General features: G+C 39.3%; 1 protein-coding gene across 1 annotated transcript in view; it reads right to left on the bottom strand.

Moving 5' to 3' along the window:
* LOC123658168 (proto-oncogene tyrosine-protein kinase ROS) overlaps positions 1-20,258 on the bottom strand; it is a 46,203-nt gene that overhangs the window by 696 nt on the left and 25,249 nt on the right. The window contains exons 16-36 of the mRNA XM_045593608.1: positions 20,026-20,221; positions 19,780-19,946; positions 19,235-19,419; positions 17,074-17,278; positions 16,323-16,592; positions 16,045-16,250; positions 14,913-15,751; positions 14,095-14,235; positions 10,777-11,011; positions 9,749-9,945; positions 8,884-9,019; positions 8,436-8,569; positions 6,265-6,474; positions 5,358-5,497; positions 4,742-4,906; positions 4,446-4,640; positions 3,861-4,080; positions 3,653-3,750; positions 1,975-2,084; positions 1,385-1,545; positions 295-357 (exon numbers count right to left, since the gene is read on the bottom strand). Coding sequence (XP_045449564.1) covers positions 295-357; positions 1,385-1,545; positions 1,975-2,084; positions 3,653-3,750; positions 3,861-4,080; positions 4,446-4,640; positions 4,742-4,906; positions 5,358-5,497; positions 6,265-6,474; positions 8,436-8,569; positions 8,884-9,019; positions 9,749-9,945; positions 10,777-11,011; positions 14,095-14,235; positions 14,913-15,751; positions 16,045-16,250; positions 16,323-16,592; positions 17,074-17,278; positions 19,235-19,419; positions 19,780-19,946; positions 20,026-20,221 — 4,273 coding nt within the window. The remainder of the gene's footprint in view (positions 1-294; positions 358-1,384; positions 1,546-1,974; positions 2,085-3,652; positions 3,751-3,860; positions 4,081-4,445; positions 4,641-4,741; positions 4,907-5,357; positions 5,498-6,264; positions 6,475-8,435; positions 8,570-8,883; positions 9,020-9,748; positions 9,946-10,776; positions 11,012-14,094; positions 14,236-14,912; positions 15,752-16,044; positions 16,251-16,322; positions 16,593-17,073; positions 17,279-19,234; positions 19,420-19,779; positions 19,947-20,025; positions 20,222-20,258) is intronic.

Consider the following 20,258-nt stretch of genomic DNA (forward strand, 5'->3'; position numbering starts at 1 on the left):
TTCATTAGAGATATTAAGGAACCGATGCGCGAGTCGGTCTCGCTTACTAGGCAACCGTAATATCGTGTAATTTATGTCGAGTATAATGTTTGTATGGGATCATTTACTTGATTTTGTTATCATTATTTGAAACAAATAAATATAAACGAGTAATTTTTACAGGACAGTACGGTTCCCTAGTTATTACAATATAATATTAATGATTTATATTGTATATTAAGATCGAAATGTATGTATAAAATAACATTAAAAATGATGCAACACTGATAATGCTCAACGCAAATAAGTACTGACCTAGAGTATTGTCATTCTCGTCCAGCAGGTAGGTGCGGTTGTCAACGGCATCTGAACATGCGTGCATGCAACGTTCCATTATTAGTTAGGTCAGGGGTGGATTTAGGGGCATCCGGGGCTTTTGTGACTCCATAAAAGAGGTTTCACCACAACAGAGAGACAATAGTTTCATAATAAATTATTTATTAAAAAACTCGAGTTTTTTCCATTTTATTTGGAAACTAATATGGGCACCCCAACTCGTTTATTGCCCCAAGACCTCTAGACCTCTAAATCCGGCCCTAAGTTACGTTAATGCGTATGTTTGTAAAATGACATAAATTTAGTTACATTTTAAGTCTTATAGGTCGTACATGCTTTAATTTAATAATTGACATGCTGTGTATCATACGAACCAGAGTTATTTATTTTATTATGAAAGCATTTCGATTTGTTTATAGACTTTCCTTAAAAGAAATCAGTTTTTTTATATGTGACCCTAAAGTATGAGTTGATTATGAATTTTTGTAATATTAATTAATATGGAAGGTGACAAGATTACATGCTATTTAAATATAATTAACAAATACTTTTAGAAATCAGTTTCCTATATAGAACTTTTAATTCATCTTGGTGCGTGTAGGACTTACCAACAAACGACTTACGCGGCATTTGTAACATGTAGGCATTATTACCGTTTCATTGTAGTTTTGTCTTTAGAAAAACAAACAAGCGCACGGCTCACCTGATGGTAAGCGATGACCATAGCTTATAGACGCCTGCAACATCAGAGGTATCGCAAGCGCATTGCTGATCCTACTCCCAATCCCTCCAAGAGCTCTGGTCACCTTACTGACCATAGGAACACATCACTGCTTGAAAGCAATATTATTTAGCTGTGATCTTCTGTAAGGTCGAGGTACTTCCCCAGTCAAGCTGATCAGATTTTGAGAAGGATAAATTCTACTGTGTCCTACCTAAGCTAAATCTTGTCACACACTCACTTGCTGTATTCGTACAAGTCTGACGCACACATTGACAAACACCAAAATGGTTTGAAGCGTCTAATAAAGTTATTAAATAAATTCTGATATAATTGAAAATGTACCATCTCCGAGCAGCGTGAGGTAGTGTGGAGCGGGCTCTGCGGTCGCAGTCAGAGTAATGTTGGGGGAAGTCTTGTCTCGGAGAGCCGTTACCACTTCGAGGCAGTGTCGGAATGACGGCCGCGCTTCGGCATTATAACTCCAGCATTTTTGTAGTAACTCGTAACTGTAAATGTGTTTAAATGTATTAGTACATACCTAAAATGTATGGAAAAAGGAACTAGATCTTAAGAATGGGTATGGTATGTAAATGTGTGTGGTGATTTAAAAAAAATGTATTTAAATTTTACGATATAAAATTTAAATATTTGCCGCATGTCATATACGCATGATGATGATGATGAATTGAAATGTACATTTTATACCGTACAGTAGGTATTATTAGAAGGAAGTCAGGCTATAATACGTATGTTTTCATGTCCAGGTAACGCAATGCTAGTTAGCGACTGTGCGTGCGTGTGCGTCTGTTCGTATCTGGGTCTACGTTGACGTGTGCGTGTGCGTCTGTGTGCGTACTGGGTCTACGTTGACGTGTGCGTGTGCGTCTGTGTGCGTATCTGGGTCTACGTTGGCGTGTGCGTGTGGTAGTACTCACAAGGCAGAGGGGCAGTTGGGCGGGCGGTCGGGCGTGCCGCCCGCGCGCACCAGCGCCAGCACCTGCCGGTTGGTGCGCGCGGGGTACGGCTGCTGGCCCAGCGACAGCACCTGCGACAAGTTATTGGCGTACTGCTGATTGCACTAAGTCTAATAAATGGACTCCGTTTTTTAGGTAAGGGGTCGTCCATTTATAACGTGATGTTTTTAGTCACTTTGAGCATAGTCTTCCTTTCTTCATGTAAGAGAAGGTTTGGAGTTTAATCTACCACGCTGTTCCACTGCGGGTTGGTGGATATTCCGTACTATGTAGCGATCGCTATCAGGTGTATATGATAGCAACCGGGACCAACAGCTTAACGTGCTCAGACACGGTGAGGAGACCCACAAGGACAGACATCCAAACCGGTAAGAAATGCGTATTTAAACACACACAAATAAGTATCTATCCCGAGTGGGAATCGAACCCGCAAACCGTCGGGTGTTTGTGGCGCCTACACGCGTTACTACACCAGAGCGGTTGTAGGGTACAAATAATTCTACACCAGAGCGGTTGTAGGGTAAAAATAATACCCAAAAATCAGATGTATTTTTTGTGAAAAGTTTATTGAAATTGTCAGAATATTATCTTTAAATACAAGTATAATCTGATTAAATTTTGGATAATTAAGCATCGCGATACACAGTTCTAGACAGACACGGTTACGCTGTATGTTAGTTGTTTTTTGGTTTAGAAACTCTGGTGAAGAAAGCTTAGAAAAGGTAATGTTAGCTGATTTTTTCCAAATCGCATCCCTTTGCGTGATTAATGGAAGACCCTTAACTGCGTGTCTTAAACGATGCCGTAAAGGTCCCCGTATTTAAATTATTCTAATTAAGTATTCAACAAATTTTTACGCGAATTGACTGTTACATGTGAGGAGAGGGTTGAATGGTCACCGATAACTTGTAACGTTATAAATTTACTTTTCAAGTATGGCATGTACATGTTTAATGAAATCATAGTACCTGGGTAACCGAGCTTAGCTCGGTATTTTTAGTAAATCGTGATTTTTGGAAATCATATTTAAATACGAATTACATATTGATAAAATAAGAATAATATTTTCCGATTTTACCGACACAATAATAAAAAATGAGTGCAATAGTGCATAGAAAAAAAAGGAAAAATATAATCGATCTGAAGACATGAGGATTTGCACCGTGGTCTTCTCGTGCGATCCCGACCGACCGATTTCCTACCTGAGCTATTACAACTTTATTAACAATTCCGAAATTTACCTTCGTGCTCTAAGGATATTGTAGCCATTTTTTACTGCCTAAAAATAGGGATATAAAACGACATTTTGTAAAAATGAATCCTAGGTATATTTTTATATCGCCCCCGAAATCCCCTGCATACTAGATTTCATAAAAATCGTTGAAGCCGTTTCCGAGATTCTGATTAAATATATACAAGAATTGCTCGTTTAATAGTATTAGATAAGCTATCTTAACTAAATGGTTGATATATAAAAATCTTTGATAAAAACCTTATGAGTGATATTATAGCGCTGTTTTCTGTCTTTACTTTTTACAAAAAAAAAAGAAAAAAAAGTCGCTCGTAATAATCAGGTCTGTTTTCGTTAATGCTATTTGTGTAATATAGGAATGTGTTACAGTAGCAATAAAAAAAATACCTCCCAGCAGAGGACACCCCAAGCCCATACATCGGACTGACAGGAGAACACTCCATCCACTAAACATTCCACGGCCATCCAGCGAACCGGTAGCAACCCTGCAAGTGCGAACAAATTAAAAGTACGCACGATAACAATTCTTCGGTCCCGTAGTTACCTAAGCCAAGAGCAACAAGCCTCCAAAGGTAAGATAGGTAAGGACACGTACCCTCTCCCTCCTTGCGATAATAGTCGTTCTTATAAATGTCCCTCGCGAGGCCGAAGTCTCCGATCTTGACGACGCGCGCGGCCCCGCGCTGCGCCACGAGGCAGTTGCGGCACGCGAGGTCGCGGTGCACGAAGTGCATCTCCTCGAGGTAGCGGCAGCCCTTCGTCACGTCCACGCACATGTTCAGCAGGTCCAATAGAGTCAGCGATGCGGCCGTGTACTGGAAAACATTGCACTGTCTATGAGCCGACACTAAAATAGATAGGGGGTTACTTTAAGCACGAGTTTGTTGAGATTTAGACTCCGAACTTTGTCTTTAAATTTGATATTGTTCTGGAGGGTGAAGAAAAGCGTCGTTAGGAAATCTGCATATTTGGAAAGAATTTATAGTTATGTACATACACTCACAAATCGCACTACTGAGGCGGAATAATCTCCTAAAGCTTTTCCTTTATAGAAGCTAGTTGTCCAAAAGTAAACGCTATGTATTATATTTTAAGAATCATAAATGATTAGTAGGTTGTACAATGTCTACAAAAATAAATCTCACTATCTGACAAAAAATAAACCATAAATTCATCATACCAGAGAAGTTCTTTTTGATCGAAGATAGCTAAGCAAGTCGCCTCCCTCCATCAGCTCCATAATAATGTAGTTGGGATCATTGTCGAGACAGACGCCTAACAGTCGCAGAATATGTTCATGTTTAAAATTGGACATTAATGCAGCTTCTTTTAGGAATTCAGTCTTTTCTTGTTCCGTTGCTCCTTTGCGAAGAGTCTAGAAAATAAAATTTTGAAGGTGTTAATTTGATATAATTTAAAGTAAAAATTCAAATACGTTAAATAAAAGATTGTTATTAATAATACATATTTACTTACTTTAACAGCTACTTTTGTGTCCGTGTTACTATTGTTGAGCTGTCGGGCGACACCTTCGAAAACTTCACCAAACGCTCCTGAACCCAGGAATTTAGTGAGAGTTATTTGTTCGCGCCGTATGTGCGGTAAGCTGGCTAGTTCTGCGTCCGATGGACAGTGAACCCCCTGGATTACGATACATATGTAATTTATAATTTTATTTTCTATAATAATATAAATAATGCTATATAATAATGCAAAATAATATAATAATGCAAAATAATACTGTTTCTAAGCAGTATTGTGTTCCTGTTGGTGAGTAAGGTGACCAGAGCTCCTGGGGGGATTGGGGATTGGGTCGGCAACGCGCTTGCGATGCTTCTGGTGTTGCAGGCGTCTATAAGCTACGGCAATCGCTTACTATCAGATGAGCCGTACACTTGTTTGCCGACCTAGTGACATAAAAAAATATATAAAAAGACTCCATAATCATAAATCTGATGTATGGCTACGGCTTTAAAGAATATAGCCAACCCCTCTCTTCCCGTGGATGTCGTAAGAGGCGGCTATGGAATAATACAGTTCCACTACCACCTTGTATGAAATATCTTAAATTTAACTTTCATCAATTAATTACCTGGTTATATAAAATGTTCGTGGAGTGTCGAATCGGAAGTTGTCGCAGTGTCGCCAGTTCAACATCGGGCCCTCTTCTTACAATGTTAGCTGTTAGTTGACTTTCGATAGCTGCTTTTTTCTTGCTTCGGTTATTATATCCTGTGAAGATATACAGTATTTCAGTGAGAATATGCTACCATGTATTTTGCTATGGGTCACAACATTCACGGGCTCCTGATTGCCATTACCTTTTTTATATACACCATGCTGTGTGGTTACGGCATTAAGAATATAGCCATAGTTTCTCTTCCCGTGGGTATCGTAAGAGGTGACTAAGGGATAACACAGTTCCACTACTACCTTGGAATTTAAAAAGCCGACCGATGGCGGGATAACCATCCAACTGCTGACTTTGAAATACACAGACCGAAGACAGACAGCAGCGTCTTCGGTGCGGCAAAGCCAGCCCTGCGGTCACCAACCCGCCTGCCCAGCGTGGTGATTATGGGCAAAACACATGAGTGCACGTCAATTTGGGCGTGAATTTGTTTAGGCCTATGTCCAGTAGTAGACTGCGAAAGCTGATGTGATGATGATGATGGTGTGATAACATCAAGATATTTTTCTTATTCCCGTACCTTTAATAATGGCACTTCAGACGTAAGAGTATTTGTAGTGCAGTTCCATTGATAAAGGAAATATATTGCTCAAAATCTGAAGCGGTAGGATTGGAGAAGTACCTCAATCTTACAGAAGGTCGCAGCCAAATAACACTACTTTTAAACGATTTGAGGGTCGGACGTAGGGTCGACAACAGACTTGCTATACTTCTGGTGTTGCATCTGTAAGCTACGGTAATCGCCTAGTATCAGGTGAGCCGTACGCTAGTTGCCAACGCACTCGTAGTTAAACAAAGCAGTAGTGACCGTAGAAGACAGCGGCGGCGACGCAGAGCGCGAGCGCGGCGAGCGCGGCGCCGGCCAGCGCCAGCGCGGCGGCGGGCGCGCGCGCCGCGGCGGCCGGCGCCAGCAGCTCGGCGGCGCGCGACGGCGGGCCCCAGCCGTAGCGGTTGCGCGCCTGCACCACCGCCGTGTAGCCCGCCGCCACCGCGCCCGCGCCCACCAGCCAGTACGGCTCTGCGGGAGTGCGCGCCGTATTAGCGTGGCCATCGCAGGCATTACGGCTCTACGGTGGGGCATCCAGACATCAATAGAGTTGCCATCGCATTCATTAAGACTTTACAGCGAGGAAATTCAACTACTAGATCGTTCAATAAGTCCCGAGACTAACCTGGAAATGGCGCATATATTAAAAACTCTTTTGATTTTTAAAAAGTACTGGCTATCAATACAAGAATATGTGTCAAATTTTTAAAAATGGAACAAAATTATTGATTTTGAAACATTTAAGTGACGCTACGGTTGTAATTTCGATACAATGGAAAAACGAGTTTCGCGGGTTGATAAAACATTGTTTTTTAATGGGAAAAAATACCGTTGAAGCACAGCAATGGCTTATAAAATGTTATGCAGGATCAGCTCCCTCTAAAGCAACCATTTGTCGGTGGTATGCCGACTTCAAACGCGGTCGCATGGACACCAATGATGGGGAACGCTCAGGTCGTCCAAATGAAGCAGTGACTCAACAAAATATTAACCAAGTCCTCAAAATCGTATTGGAAGATCGGAAGGTAAAAGTGCGAAAGATAGCCGAGATAGTGAAGATTTCAGCTGGTAGTGTTTTCACTATTTTACATAAAAATTTGGCCATGAAAAAGCTTTTTTCTAAGTGGGTGCCGCGTTTGCTTACAACTAATCAAAAGGAACAACGTATCAATGATTCAGAGCGATGTTTGGCGCTGATGAATCATAATAAAAAGGATTTTTTACGTCGGTATGTAAAAATGGATGAAACCTGGATATACCATTTCACTCCGGAATCCAATCGGCAGGCAGCGGAGTGGAGAGCGGCTAGTGAAAGCCGCCCGAAGCGTCCAAAGACTCAGAAATCGGCCGGTAAGGTTATGGCGTCTATATTTTGGGATGCGCATGGAATACTTTTCATCGACTACCTTGAAAAGGGGCAAAATATAAATAGTGACTATTACATGTGCTTATTGGAGCGATTGAAGTACGAAATTGCGGATAAACGGCCTCACATGAACAAAAAGAAAGTGGTGTTTCACCAGGACAACGCGCCTTGTCACAAGTCCGTGAGAACGATGGCCAAAATTAACGAATTGGGCTTCGAATTGCTTCCTCATCCCCCTTATTCGCCAGACTTGGCCCCCAGCGATTACTGGCTGTTTGCAGACCTCAAAAAAATGCTTCAGGGTAAGAAATTTGACTCAAATAGTGAAGTTATCGCAGCAACGGAGGCTTATTTTGAAGCCAAAGACAAATCGTTCTACACACATGGGATAGAAAAGTTAGAAAAGCGTTGGAGGGACTGTATCGCTCTTGGAGGAGACTATGTTGATGAATAAAAATTAATTTTATAAAAAAGACCTTTTTTTAGTACTTAGTCTCGGGACTTATTGAACCACGTGTTACATTGAGTTTGCCATCGCATAAATTACAACTCTTAAGTGGGGCTCCCGACTTTATTAGAATTGCCATCATGTCAATTATCGAAATCAAACTAAAATTAGTAAACCCTCAGCTGAATCGTCACTGCACTTTTGAATCGTCACTGAACAATTTTAATTATTCGTTTTTACTGAATTAATTATTTAATGTGAAGTTTTCACCGTTGTAAAATGTAAATTCTGCAAAGAAGAATCGGCGAGCGATATTAAATGAGTTTCTACTAAAAATATTTTATGCTATAGCTAGTTAGATTTAATTTCGTTTAGAGTTTTTCTATACAAAGATTGGAGGTATCTTCGTAAAAGTGAAAAGCCGATTCATGGTTTTTATTTGGTGTTTACCGTTATTATCGATTTTAGTTATACTATATTTTGATAAAAAAGAATTCTAGGATTGGATTTAGATTAATCCATTAGAATAAATAAGGTATTATTATTGATAGTCTATATCAAAATATCATCAGAAATAATACTCCATTAATACTAATTTAATAAATAAAAAAACTGTACCAGTTCCATTGTGAAGCAGTTCGAGGCCTTCCCGAGCGATTTGCAACTTCAAGTTTTCGTCAACGTCATCGGGTATGTTCGCAGGCAATATGTCGCTTATGTTCATTGTCAAATTTTCGTCGATATAATTTATCCTGTATTGAAAATATTTATAATTTCGAAATACTTGACACTTAAATAACTTATATCTATTAAATACATAGGTACCTATATATCGCTTTAATTTTTTTTTTTCAATCATGCGTGCGATTTACTATCTTATCACTACATACTTAGTAATAAAACAAAGTCGCTTACCGCTGTCTAAAATTATCTCGCATAAAATTATTTCGCATATGAGAGAAGAAAAAGAAAAGAAAAAAAAAAGTCATGCTAATTCTTCTATATAGCTGCTTGTCCACGCATCGCGAAAAAACTACGTAAGTTGATAAAATCGCTGGTCGCTTACCTATTGTGCGGGCGGCCCCACACGCGGTAGGCCTCGACGGGCGCGCCGTGCGCGTCGGGCTCGGCCCACCAGGCGCGCAGCATGCGCTCGCCCAGCGCCTCCACGCGCAGCGCGCCCGGCGCGCCCGGCGCGTCGCCTGCCGCACACGCGAGCCAAATCCATGACTTACTTTTGTTCTCATTTACTTCTATTATACAATATCTACTACAGCCTAGATAGTTTGTAATCACTTTACTATTTAAAAATTGTCTTAGCCGGCATTTAAACACGTGAGGCTTGAAGTGGGGGGGGGGGGGGGGATAAAAATTATGAAGTATCACAACAATATCACGTACATTTATTTTTAATTGGACGCACTTTCTAAACCAAAAATACAACCAACAAATACTCTGCAACCATGTCTGTGAATGTGTATGAATTTGTATTATAATGCTTAATTTTTACAAAATTTTATCAGATTATATCTGCGTTTAAAGATAATATTCTGATAACTTCAAAAAAAAAAATAAGAAAAATATACGTAGTTTTTGGATTGAAGGGGGGGGGGGGGGTAACCACTCCATATCACCAGAGGAGAGGGAGATTAGGGGGGGTTAAAGAGTGCCTAAAAACATTACGTGTTTATTGGAAAAGAGGGTTATGTATTTCACTAAAGTCTTTGCATATTTATTCATAGGTGGATCTACATTACTACATTTCTTTATGGAAATATAGTAGTGTAGATCCACCTATCAAGAAATTGTTGAGTCCATTGAAAATAATCTTATTAGAAAATACAAAATCATCATGTTTATTTGTTTTATCGATCGAGGTTGCAGAGTAAGTCTACTTTGCAATGTACGTCTATAATTATAACTTTTCTCACCAAGAGTTTCATAGGTGAACCGATCGTCGTTTGGCCAGTGGTACAGCGGAGAGTCCGGCACGTACTGCAAGCGCAGACGGAAGCGGTAGCGGGTCCGCGGTCGGAGCTCCTTCGCCTTCCACTCTGCGTTGTCGCTCTGCTCACATAACTTCCACTCGTCAACTATACTCGACGTTTCAGTATATTGCACCGTGTAACTATAATAAACAAAAGCCAGGAAATTTTCAGGACTGTTAATAAAATAAATTCTTAGTAAGTATAAGTAAAAAGAAAATTGTAGCAGTAAAATGTAATAATTGTGTTTGTTCTTGAACAAAAAAATACCGACTTCAATTTATACCAACGGTATAATATAATGAGAATTTCATTAACCTAGGTAGTCAAAGGGATCACTAATTAGTGATCATTCAAAAACTATTCGTCAAATTTCTCTTCAATTTAAATGAGATCACGCGACAAATACCAACTTTCCATTAAAATTGTCATTAAAATCGGCACACTCAGTAGAAAGTTACGAGATAAAACACATTACTAAATAATAATAAAAAGAATAAAACAATTGGATTGAGAACTTCCTCCTTTCTTGGAGTTGGTTAAAATAACTTACTGAAGAAATATGAACTACCCTCTCTAACTAAAGATGGGCTGTGGACATTAAACGACACCTTTATCATATTAATCACCATCAACAACCACTCTGATGTAGTGGTGCACGTGCTATGTACGCGTTTAAACACCGGCGTTTTGCTCGTTTGCGATGGATATTTGTATTTGTACAAATATATGTTACTTTCCGGTTTGGATTTCTATCCAAGTGGGTCTCCCCACCGTGCCTAGGAGAGCACGTTAAGCTGTTGGTCTCGGTTGTTATCAGAAACATAGCGATCGTTACTCATAGTAGGGAATTTATCCGACAACCCGCAGTGCATCAGCGTGATGGATTAAACTCCTCGGTCTCCAATAGGAGAAAGATGCCTTCCTCAGAAGTGGATGTCACAGGCTAAATCGATATCGCATCGGCTACTCACTTGTGCAATGGGTAAGCGGTGGGTGGCGGCCATATAACGAGCAGCTGGTAGGCAGTGGCGTTCCGCAGCGCTAGCGGAGCTGGAAGTGGGAACGTGCGCAGTCGTAGCGCCGCGCTGTCCGCCGCCACTGCGCTGTGCGGGGAGCGAGCGCGCACCCACACCGTGTACGACGTTGCGGGTGACAGGCGCGTCATGTTGGCACTGCGTCCCGATGACACTTCGAACGTGTTGTGCTCTGAGAATGGTGTATGGACTTTCAAACTGTGGCTTCAAATTTAACCAATGTTAAAATACAACCGTGGATTATTTTTATCTTATAAAATTCACGTACTGTGTGGCTACGGTACTAAAGCATATAGCCACCCCCTCTCTTCCCGTGGGTGTCGTAAGAGGCGACTAAGGGATAACACAGTTCCACTACCACCATGGACCTTAAAAAGCCAACCGGTGGCGGGATAACCATCTAACTGCTGGCTTTGAAATACACAGGCCAAAGACGGGCAGCAGCGTCTTCGGTGCGACAAAGTCAGTACTGCGGTCACCAACCCGCCTGCCCAGCGTGGTGACTATAGGCAAAACACATGAGTTCACGTTATTTTTGGCGTAAACTTGTGCAGGCCTATGTCCAGCAGTGGACTGTGTAGGCTGTAATGATGATGATGATGATGATAAAATTCACACGCAGTCGTCTATTCCTAAAGTAAGCAACATGCTTGTGTTGTAGGTAACAGCCGGCTAAATATATTTTTTTATAAATATAAACGGAAATAACACATATAAATTACATAAATACAAATATTACACCCAGACTAAGGCGGGAATCGGACCCACAACCTGCGGAGCAAAAAGCAGGGCCACTACAAACTGTGCCACTGGGCTAGTCAAAGTGGATTGATGAAGATTAGTTTATTTAATAATTAAATGCTACCTATGCCTCCTAACAGATTAAGGAGATTTAGATGAACACTATGTAAACGTAAACGAATTATTTGTTTAGAAATAGCTCAAATATTAACGTAAAACTTATTAAAAATCTTTTTACATTTTCGTTACTTCACGATGAACAAAATAAGCACAAATAAAACAATTGGATAATTAACATAGGAGCTGGATTGTGTACCACCAGTACCAGTAAGCTTATGTTACAATTGTTACATTTTAAGCACGTTTTTAAAAATCTAATATATAAAATTCTCGTGTCGCGGTGTTTGTAGTTAAACTCCTCCGAAACGGCTCGGCCGATTCTCATGAAATTTTGTGTGCATATTGGGTAGATCAGAGAATCGAACAAAATCTATTTTTTATCCTCCTAAACGTTAAGAGTAGTCCACCCCATTTTTTTTTTTTAATTTTTAGATTTTATTTTTTATTTTATTACTAGCTGTGCCCGCGGCTTCGCCCGCGTTGAAATTAGTGTTTCACAAAGTTTTCCCGGCAAACTTCCAGTAGAACTCTGATCAAAATCGGCTTAGTCGTTCCGTAAACCTTTCTCTTGCCAATGGTGAAGCCCTCTCTCCAATGGCGAAACCGCATGAAAATCCGTTCAGTAGATTTTGAGGGAATGGATCACATACACTTTTGGGGACTGTTTTATAATACACTAACTGTCGCCCGCGACTACGTTCGCGCGGTTATGAAGATATGCATTACTATTAAGATGTTTAACGCAAATTATTTTTTTATTTCAGTCACTTGAAATGCTTATCACTCTGAGTAACTTTTTAAAAGGCGCAATTTAGTATAATTTAATAGTTATTTTTATGAAACTTCTCTATACACTACATTTTTAGTTTTATTTTCAGGCTACAGTATACTGCATAATAACCTATTAGGCGAGCTTATAGCTGCCGTATATATTTCATACAAACTATCAACCCCAATTAAACCCCCTTAGCGATGGAATATCGTTATGGGTCTCTGTAAAGAACTCACTATAGACGGCGCCACGGTTCGCTTAAACCAAAAATAAAAATCATCATATCAAGAATTTCGCTCTGGCGGGTACATCGTTCCATAGCTTAATTGGCTAGAGCGCCGACACGGTCAGTCGGAGACGCGGGTTCGAATCCCGCTGGAGCGGTCGATTTTTGATATTATATTCAAAAATGTTTAGAATTCCTAACACAAAAATAAAATCGTACATATTCAAGTCTCTTACTTCAAAAATATAGGACTTTCATACAAACTTCCAACCCCCATTTTATCCCCTTAGGGGTCGAATTTCGTAAAACTCGTTCTTAGCAAATGTTTACGCCCTATAAGGAGCCTATCTGCCAAATTTCAAGTTTGTAGGTGTTATAGTTTCGGAGATTTTGTGATGAGCCCCCGTTATAACCCCAAAAGGGAGTTGATTTCTAAAGATACATTATTTGGATACCTTCTCATCACCTATAAGGCATAAATTTTAAATTTCAAGTCTCTTACTTTAAAAACATGGGACTTTCACACAAACTTCCAACCCCCGTTTTACCCTTAGGGGTCGAATTTCGTAAAATCCTTTCTTAGCGAATGTCTACGCCCTATAAGGAGCCTTTCTGTGAAATTTCAAGCTAGTAGATGTTATAGTTTCGGAGATTTCGTGATAAGTGAGTCAGCCTACCATCCCCCGTTTTAACCTCAAAAGGGAGTTGATTTCTAAAGATACATTATTTGGACACCTTCTCACCATCTAAAGAGCGTACATTTTAAATTTCAAGTGTCTTACTTCAAAAACATAGGATTTTCATACAAACTTCCAACCCCCGTTTTACCCTCTTGGGGGTCGAATTTCGTAAAACCCGTTCTTGGCGAATGTCTACACCCTATAAGGAGCCTTCCTGTCAAATTTCAAGTTTGTAGGTGTTATAGTTTCGGAAATTTCGTGATGAGTGAGTCAACCTATCATCCCCCGTTTTAACCCCAAAAGGGAGTTGATTTCTAAAGATACATTATTTAAACACCTTTTCATCATTTATAGAGCATACATTTTAAATTTCAAGTCTCTTACTTCAAAAATATAGGACTTTCATACAAAGTTGCAACCCCCGTTTTACCCCCTTAGGGGTCGAGTTTCGTAAAATCCGTTCTTAGCGGATGTCTACGTCTTATAAGGAGCCTTCCTGCCAAATTTCAAGTTTGTAGGTGTTATAGTTTCGGAGATTTCGTGATGAGTGAGTGACCTTTCGCTTTTATATATAATATATAGATATAGATGATTTGGCGTTGAAAAATACATACAACCCTAAATATTCACCCTTCTACCACCAACCCCTATATTTAAATAGCGTTTAGCGGCAAGACAACGTTTGCCGAGTCAGCTAGTTGTACTATAAAAATTACCTTTTAATTTATGTGACAGAGACGGTGTATCATCCGTCCTCCAGTGTAACTCGTACCACAGCCCCGGGCTTGGGGTCCACTCCACCCGAGCAAGCACCGGGCTCAGGACTACTCCTTTAACACCAGTTGGAGCGGTTGGAGCTGGAATATTTAAAGTTTAATTTGTATGTAAAACTAACTTAAACGATGAATATAACTTGTAACCCTATATATTGTTGTGCGAATTTGTAGTGTTTTAATTTATATATTTTTTTAACTACGGAAGTTCTGTCTGTATTATCCCACAGCTGGGCATAACCTGGGCATAAATCATGTAGGAGAAAGATCAGAGGTCATTCCATCACGCTGCTCCACTCCGGATTGACGGATATATTTCCTACTATGAGTAACGATCGCTATCAGGTGTTTCTGATAACAACCGAGACCAACAGCTTAAAGTGCTCTCCTAGGCACGGTGGGCAGACCCACAAGGACTAACAACCAGAACGGAAATAAATTTTTGTATAAACGCAAATATCGAGCCCGAGCGGGGATGGAACCCGCGACTGTCAGTATTTAGGCGCCGATACGGCACGCGCACCATTATATGAGAACAGTCGTCTACGAAAGTTCTTATTGGGTAAATTTAAATGTTTTTAATGATTACAGACTTCTGCAGTTTTTTATATCTGAGGTGTCCATATTTAGTTCTTGGCAGTAGCGGAAAACCTCTTGAGGTTACTAAAGGTATGTACAATCAGTATTAGAGCAGCAAGGCCGATAAAGTTTGATCTTTTGTTACTAATGAATGTTCAAAATAGTATAAATATAAATAATACCTTCAGCAGCGGTCTGCAAGATGACAGTTGCTCCAACAATTGGTCTCACTTCGTGAAGTTTAGCGTAATAGTTAGTAGCTTCTAGATGTACTGTGTAGGTCGTAAAAGGTTTTAAATTGCTGAGTACAACTTCATTACTGGTGGTGGTAATGTAAGAGCAAGAGTCTCGATCACATTTAGTAGTGTCGTTGTTCATATGTAATCCATAGAATACTGTAAATTCCGTAGCCGTCATGTCATATACTATTTTTTGACATTTACTTGGCTTACTTACTGGCGGCATTCGTAAAGTTATGCTATTTGCTGAATAAGAAGAAACAGTAGGATAAACTTCCTGTAGGACGGGAAATAAACATGGTCTAGGAGGATAAGGCTGATTGGCCGGGTCTAACGCCATAATTTTGTAACCAAACGAAGTCTTGATCTGTTCTACTTTGTTTTTCTTCAATTTATTTGTGTAGTAAATATTTTTTTCGGTCGAGTTATACCAGTAAATGTACTTGCTATCAACTGTCATCGACATTGGCGGAAACCCGTACTTTCTTTTCTCTGTGGCGTCAATAACGTTTCTACAAGAGCAGCCTTGTCCATCCGACACAATGATACGATTAGCCCAGGGATCGATCCAATACAATTCTAAATTATCGCTTGTTAAGTCAATTATGAAACTCTTTGAAATTTGAGGATTATCGGGACAATTACACTCGTCTTGAAAATCAGACGAGGAAACATCTTCATCAGTGTTATTAAAAAATGTTTTAACGTTAGAGCCGTCTGTTTTTGATGTCATCAGAACTCCGAAATCAGGATGTGTACCTTCTTCGTACCAGTACAAGGATCTGAAATGCATTGATAAGATTTATCGCGATATATACTCGTATCATACTCCGCCACTACAATATACCTATAATATTGTAGCGGCGTTAGGCAATTGTGGACGAAAATATATTCTAAGATCTCACGCTTGTAGGACTCTTTTACTAGTAACAACAATATTACTGACAATCATTCATTTTTTTAAATTGAGGTTGTATTATAATTAGGTAGGTTAATCGAAAAAAGATGACTTCATAACAAAGGGGATTTCACAAGACAGCCTCTAATATGAATATTATTACAAAACATAACTTACCCTAACATAGGAGCTATCTGCAAACTGTATACTGGCTGTTTTCTAGTCAAAATTCGTTTAAGATATGGACGAGTGTTGGCGATTCCTATGTCAGCTCGATACATCACATATGATTCCGTGGAAGCTAACTCTCGTTGAGTCCAGTATACTGACCGGCTGACCCAATCAACACAAATACTACTCGCTGTTCCGTTAATGGATATTAACTAAAACATAATATAGTTATTAATTACTTTTGCTTAAGAAAATAGACTAAAATTTATAGTATATGTAAATACCTTATAGTTGCTACTGCCATTTATTCTAGACGAAAAAATTTCTTCTAAATTGTTAACCCAATAAGCAATGTTTTCCTCGATAGCAACATCAAAGTCAATAGGGATTCCCGTACTCTTTGGTATAATTTCACTTTCACCTGAGTCCAAATCGACAATTTTAATCGATTCTTGGGACGATATCATGACTTTCGGTATAGGATTCACATCATCAGACGAAGCCGAGACTACTTCAGAATATTGTCCGAATCCAGCGTCGGTAAACGCTCGTACCTAAAAACAATTTACGTCATGATTTATTATATTTTATTTATTTACTACCACTTTTGCGTATATATTATTATTAGATAAGAATTTTTTTATTACTACGTGTATTATTTATTAATTGTAATAAAGTTGATTGTTTTGTTTATTCCATTTGTGTCGATATAGTATATTTGTACATCATATGTATATAAATTATCAATGTAGTACGGATTGTTAAATTGAGTCTCAGATACATTATCTACCTCTGGATATTGTATTCCTAGAGTTGTTTTATTTATGAGCTATTCATTATATGTAAATTCTTTAGTCTTATCTATTTATTTGCTTCTTTAAATTTTTATAGGTATTTAAAGTGTTATTTTTACTAAACATAAATTTTTGAAAAGAAAACTTATTCCATTTATATGTTGTCTCAATAAATCATAAGTTTTTATTATTTATTAAATGGGTATGTTCATTTATTTGTCGTATCGTTTGTAAGTTTTACCTGAAAGAAGTATGTGGAAGCGGGCGCCAAGTCGCGAAGCATGAGCTGCGTGTGTAAAGGCGACAGGCGCGCATCGGCGCAGGCGGACGGCTTGGCGGGCGCCGAGCGCGCGGCCAGCGCCCAGCACTGCGCCTCGTAGCCGCGCACCACGCCGTTGCTGCGGGCCGGCGCCTCCCAGCGGAACGTGGCCGTCAGCGGCAGGCCGCTGTGGCCAGTCATCGCGACATTAGATACCTTGTTATATTTAGACTAGCCTGTTGGCGCATTTTGTAGTCAACCTGCTTACTGCTCCGAGGGTTGTGAATTCCATTCCTGTCCTGAGTCAAGGCTTAATATATATAGTTATTTATATAATTTTTAAAAATTCTTAACGAATTAAATAACTTAAAACAAAAAAAGTTATTCACTACATTAGTAAGGAGTAAGCTGGAGTATGGAACGTCCATTTGGAACCCAAACTACCAGACCCATAAAGACATACATACAGAATACAGAGACGGTTTACGCAATTTTACTCTATTGGACAAGACAAAAGAATGCCCTACTACTCGCACCTAAATGAGTTTCGGTTAAACTCATTCTCAAACCGGCGCAAGTTCGGAACTCCTGAGCAGAATTACAATTAACGTTCCCTCTCGGATACCACGGTATCCCATTTCAGTATTTGCTTATAAAACCCAGAGAACAAACCTCGGTTATAATTCCCTCATCCCTAGACTGAGTAGGCTCTACAGAAAATTTACAGCTAAAAACGAGTCATTAGATATCTTTGCAGATAACCTAGCTATATTTAAGAAGAAACTGTTTAAGTCATTTGATTCCTTAATTCAAAAGCTGTGTAGAACTAATATAAATTTATAATAGTTACAGTTGTTTAGTACTATATTTCACATGTATTTTTTTAAACCTTGAATGTTCAAAATTTATAGAATAGGCAGACGACTTAAGTGTCTAAAACGCATGCTCTAACTACCTTTAAGAAGAATTATATGTATATTTAATCACTTCATCATCACTTCAGCCTATCGCGGTCCACTGCTGGACATAGGCCTCCACAAGTCGCAACGAAGTCGCTGCTGCTCGTCTTCGGCCTGTGTATTTGAAAGCCAGCAGTATGATGGTTATCTCACTATCGGTCGGCTTTTAAGTTCCAAGGTGGTAGTGGAACTGTGTTATCCCTTAGTCGCTTCTTACGACACCCACGGGAAGATAGTGGATGGCTATATTCTGTACTGCCGTAGCCACAGAGTAGTTGTATATTTAATCCCTAGGCATATGACTTATTGTATTTTTTTAAACATTTAATTGTGTTGGTGGTTCTTATTAATTTATATTATTCATATGTATATTTATCGAAAAAAAATATTTGTAACTTTATCAGTCGGCTGATACATATAATAAAATCATTAAGTTATCTTAAGAACAGATAACAGTGTGTGTATGTTACAGATATTTATTTATAAACAGGACGGTTCTGGTCGATAAATGACGAAAATTGTATGTTAACTGAAGTTACAGAGACAAATCTGTCCACGTTTCCGATAAACCGTGATATGAAGATAGTTGCAAAAACCGTCTATTAACAAAAATAATCTATTACTGCCACACCACTGTAATAGCAGGTTAGGGAGTCATTTCTAGCAATAATGTTGTGGATATGATATGATATAACTTCGGATACAAATCCGAAACTAACAAATATTCCGAAATATTTCAGTGTCTGTAACCGTAACCGTTTTATTAAGGCAGGGTACAGCAGGAAATATCTGATAAAAAATCTGTAGCAGCTCGACTGTAGAAGTACATTAACCTAATAAAAGATCACCGTGATGATCATTGGAAACGCGCTGGCAACGCCGCTGGTGTTGCTAGCATACACAAGCTACAATATGTGCTTACTATCACTTGAGTTGTACGACGTTTGTTTCGAAAACAAAAATCTGAAATAATGCAACTTAAATATCCGTACACAATATCGAAATTTTATAACCATAACTCAACTGATTTCCAGCGGTCTCTTGTGATCCTAAAGTCATAACTACTTATATGATCCTGAAGTCATAATTACTATAAACTGTCACGCAGTTTGACGAGTTGGTAAATTGTAAAAAGTATTTGCTCCAAATAAATAATTTATTAGTATTATTTATTTACTACTTACCTGTGTGCGGGCTGCACGTAGACGCGCGGCGCGCGCGGCGCTGCGGGCGGCGCCTGCGGGGTGCGCAGAGCGGCGCGCGCCACCGCGCCGCCGCCCCACTGCGTGTGCGCTCGCACCGTCACCTCCATGCCGCTGTACGGCGACACGGAAGACGATATCTCCACCCGCGCTACGTCCACCGTCCTCTGTGAAATAACAGATAACTTATATAATGTATAATTTTATATGGATTTGTAAGTGTAATGTATATGCATATAAATCAAAGCTACCGTCTTTGCAATCCAGTATTGTCTTTGTACATTAGTGCACTGACATATTAATAATGCACATGTTTAAGCTAGCTAAAGCTTGTCTTATACTGACTCAGATACTCGTCGATCACTGGTTAATGCTGGACTGAAGCTTTGATTTAGAATGACAACGATTCAATATTGTATTATCTACGAGATCCTTTATCTATTTATAAATAAAAGTCGTATGAATTTAAACAGCAAAGTAATATTTATTAAAAAAGGCTATATTATTAAAGATTTTTGCTAATTTACCTCAATTTTATGCTGCCCAAGGAAATTTAAGCTAACGTCGTAGTACACCTTGCTGTTATTGACATTTACGCGGACCGCCGGTACCCATGTAACGTTAAATTTGTTCCATTCACCTTCCACTGAGATAGATGTTGCATTTATTGTCTCAGGTATAGCGATGAGCGACTCTGAAAAAAAAAACAAAATCTTAAAATTAAATACCTCTAATCTTAATAGTATATAATAATAGTAAGCTTAAAACATTACCACTGTCTTTATGAAGGGTTGGATCTCTTACAGCAATGACATGTACACGTGGAATCAGTTCTGCAGTATACTTCCCCGCTAAATCAGAAACTACCGCTCTAGAGGCATCCTGTACCCACACTAGCCTCCCGCTGAAGTAGCAAAGAGGACCGAGTGTCGCTGTTCCCGATAAACGTGTTATTAGTGATCCAGATATCTAGAATATTGTATAAATATTGGTTATTCATATATTA

The sequence above is a fragment of the Melitaea cinxia genome, chromosome 12 (assembly GCF_905220565.1).
Source record: "Melitaea cinxia chromosome 12, ilMelCinx1.1, whole genome shotgun sequence".
In the NCBI taxonomy this organism is placed as follows: domain Eukaryota; kingdom Metazoa; phylum Arthropoda; class Insecta; order Lepidoptera; family Nymphalidae; genus Melitaea; species Melitaea cinxia.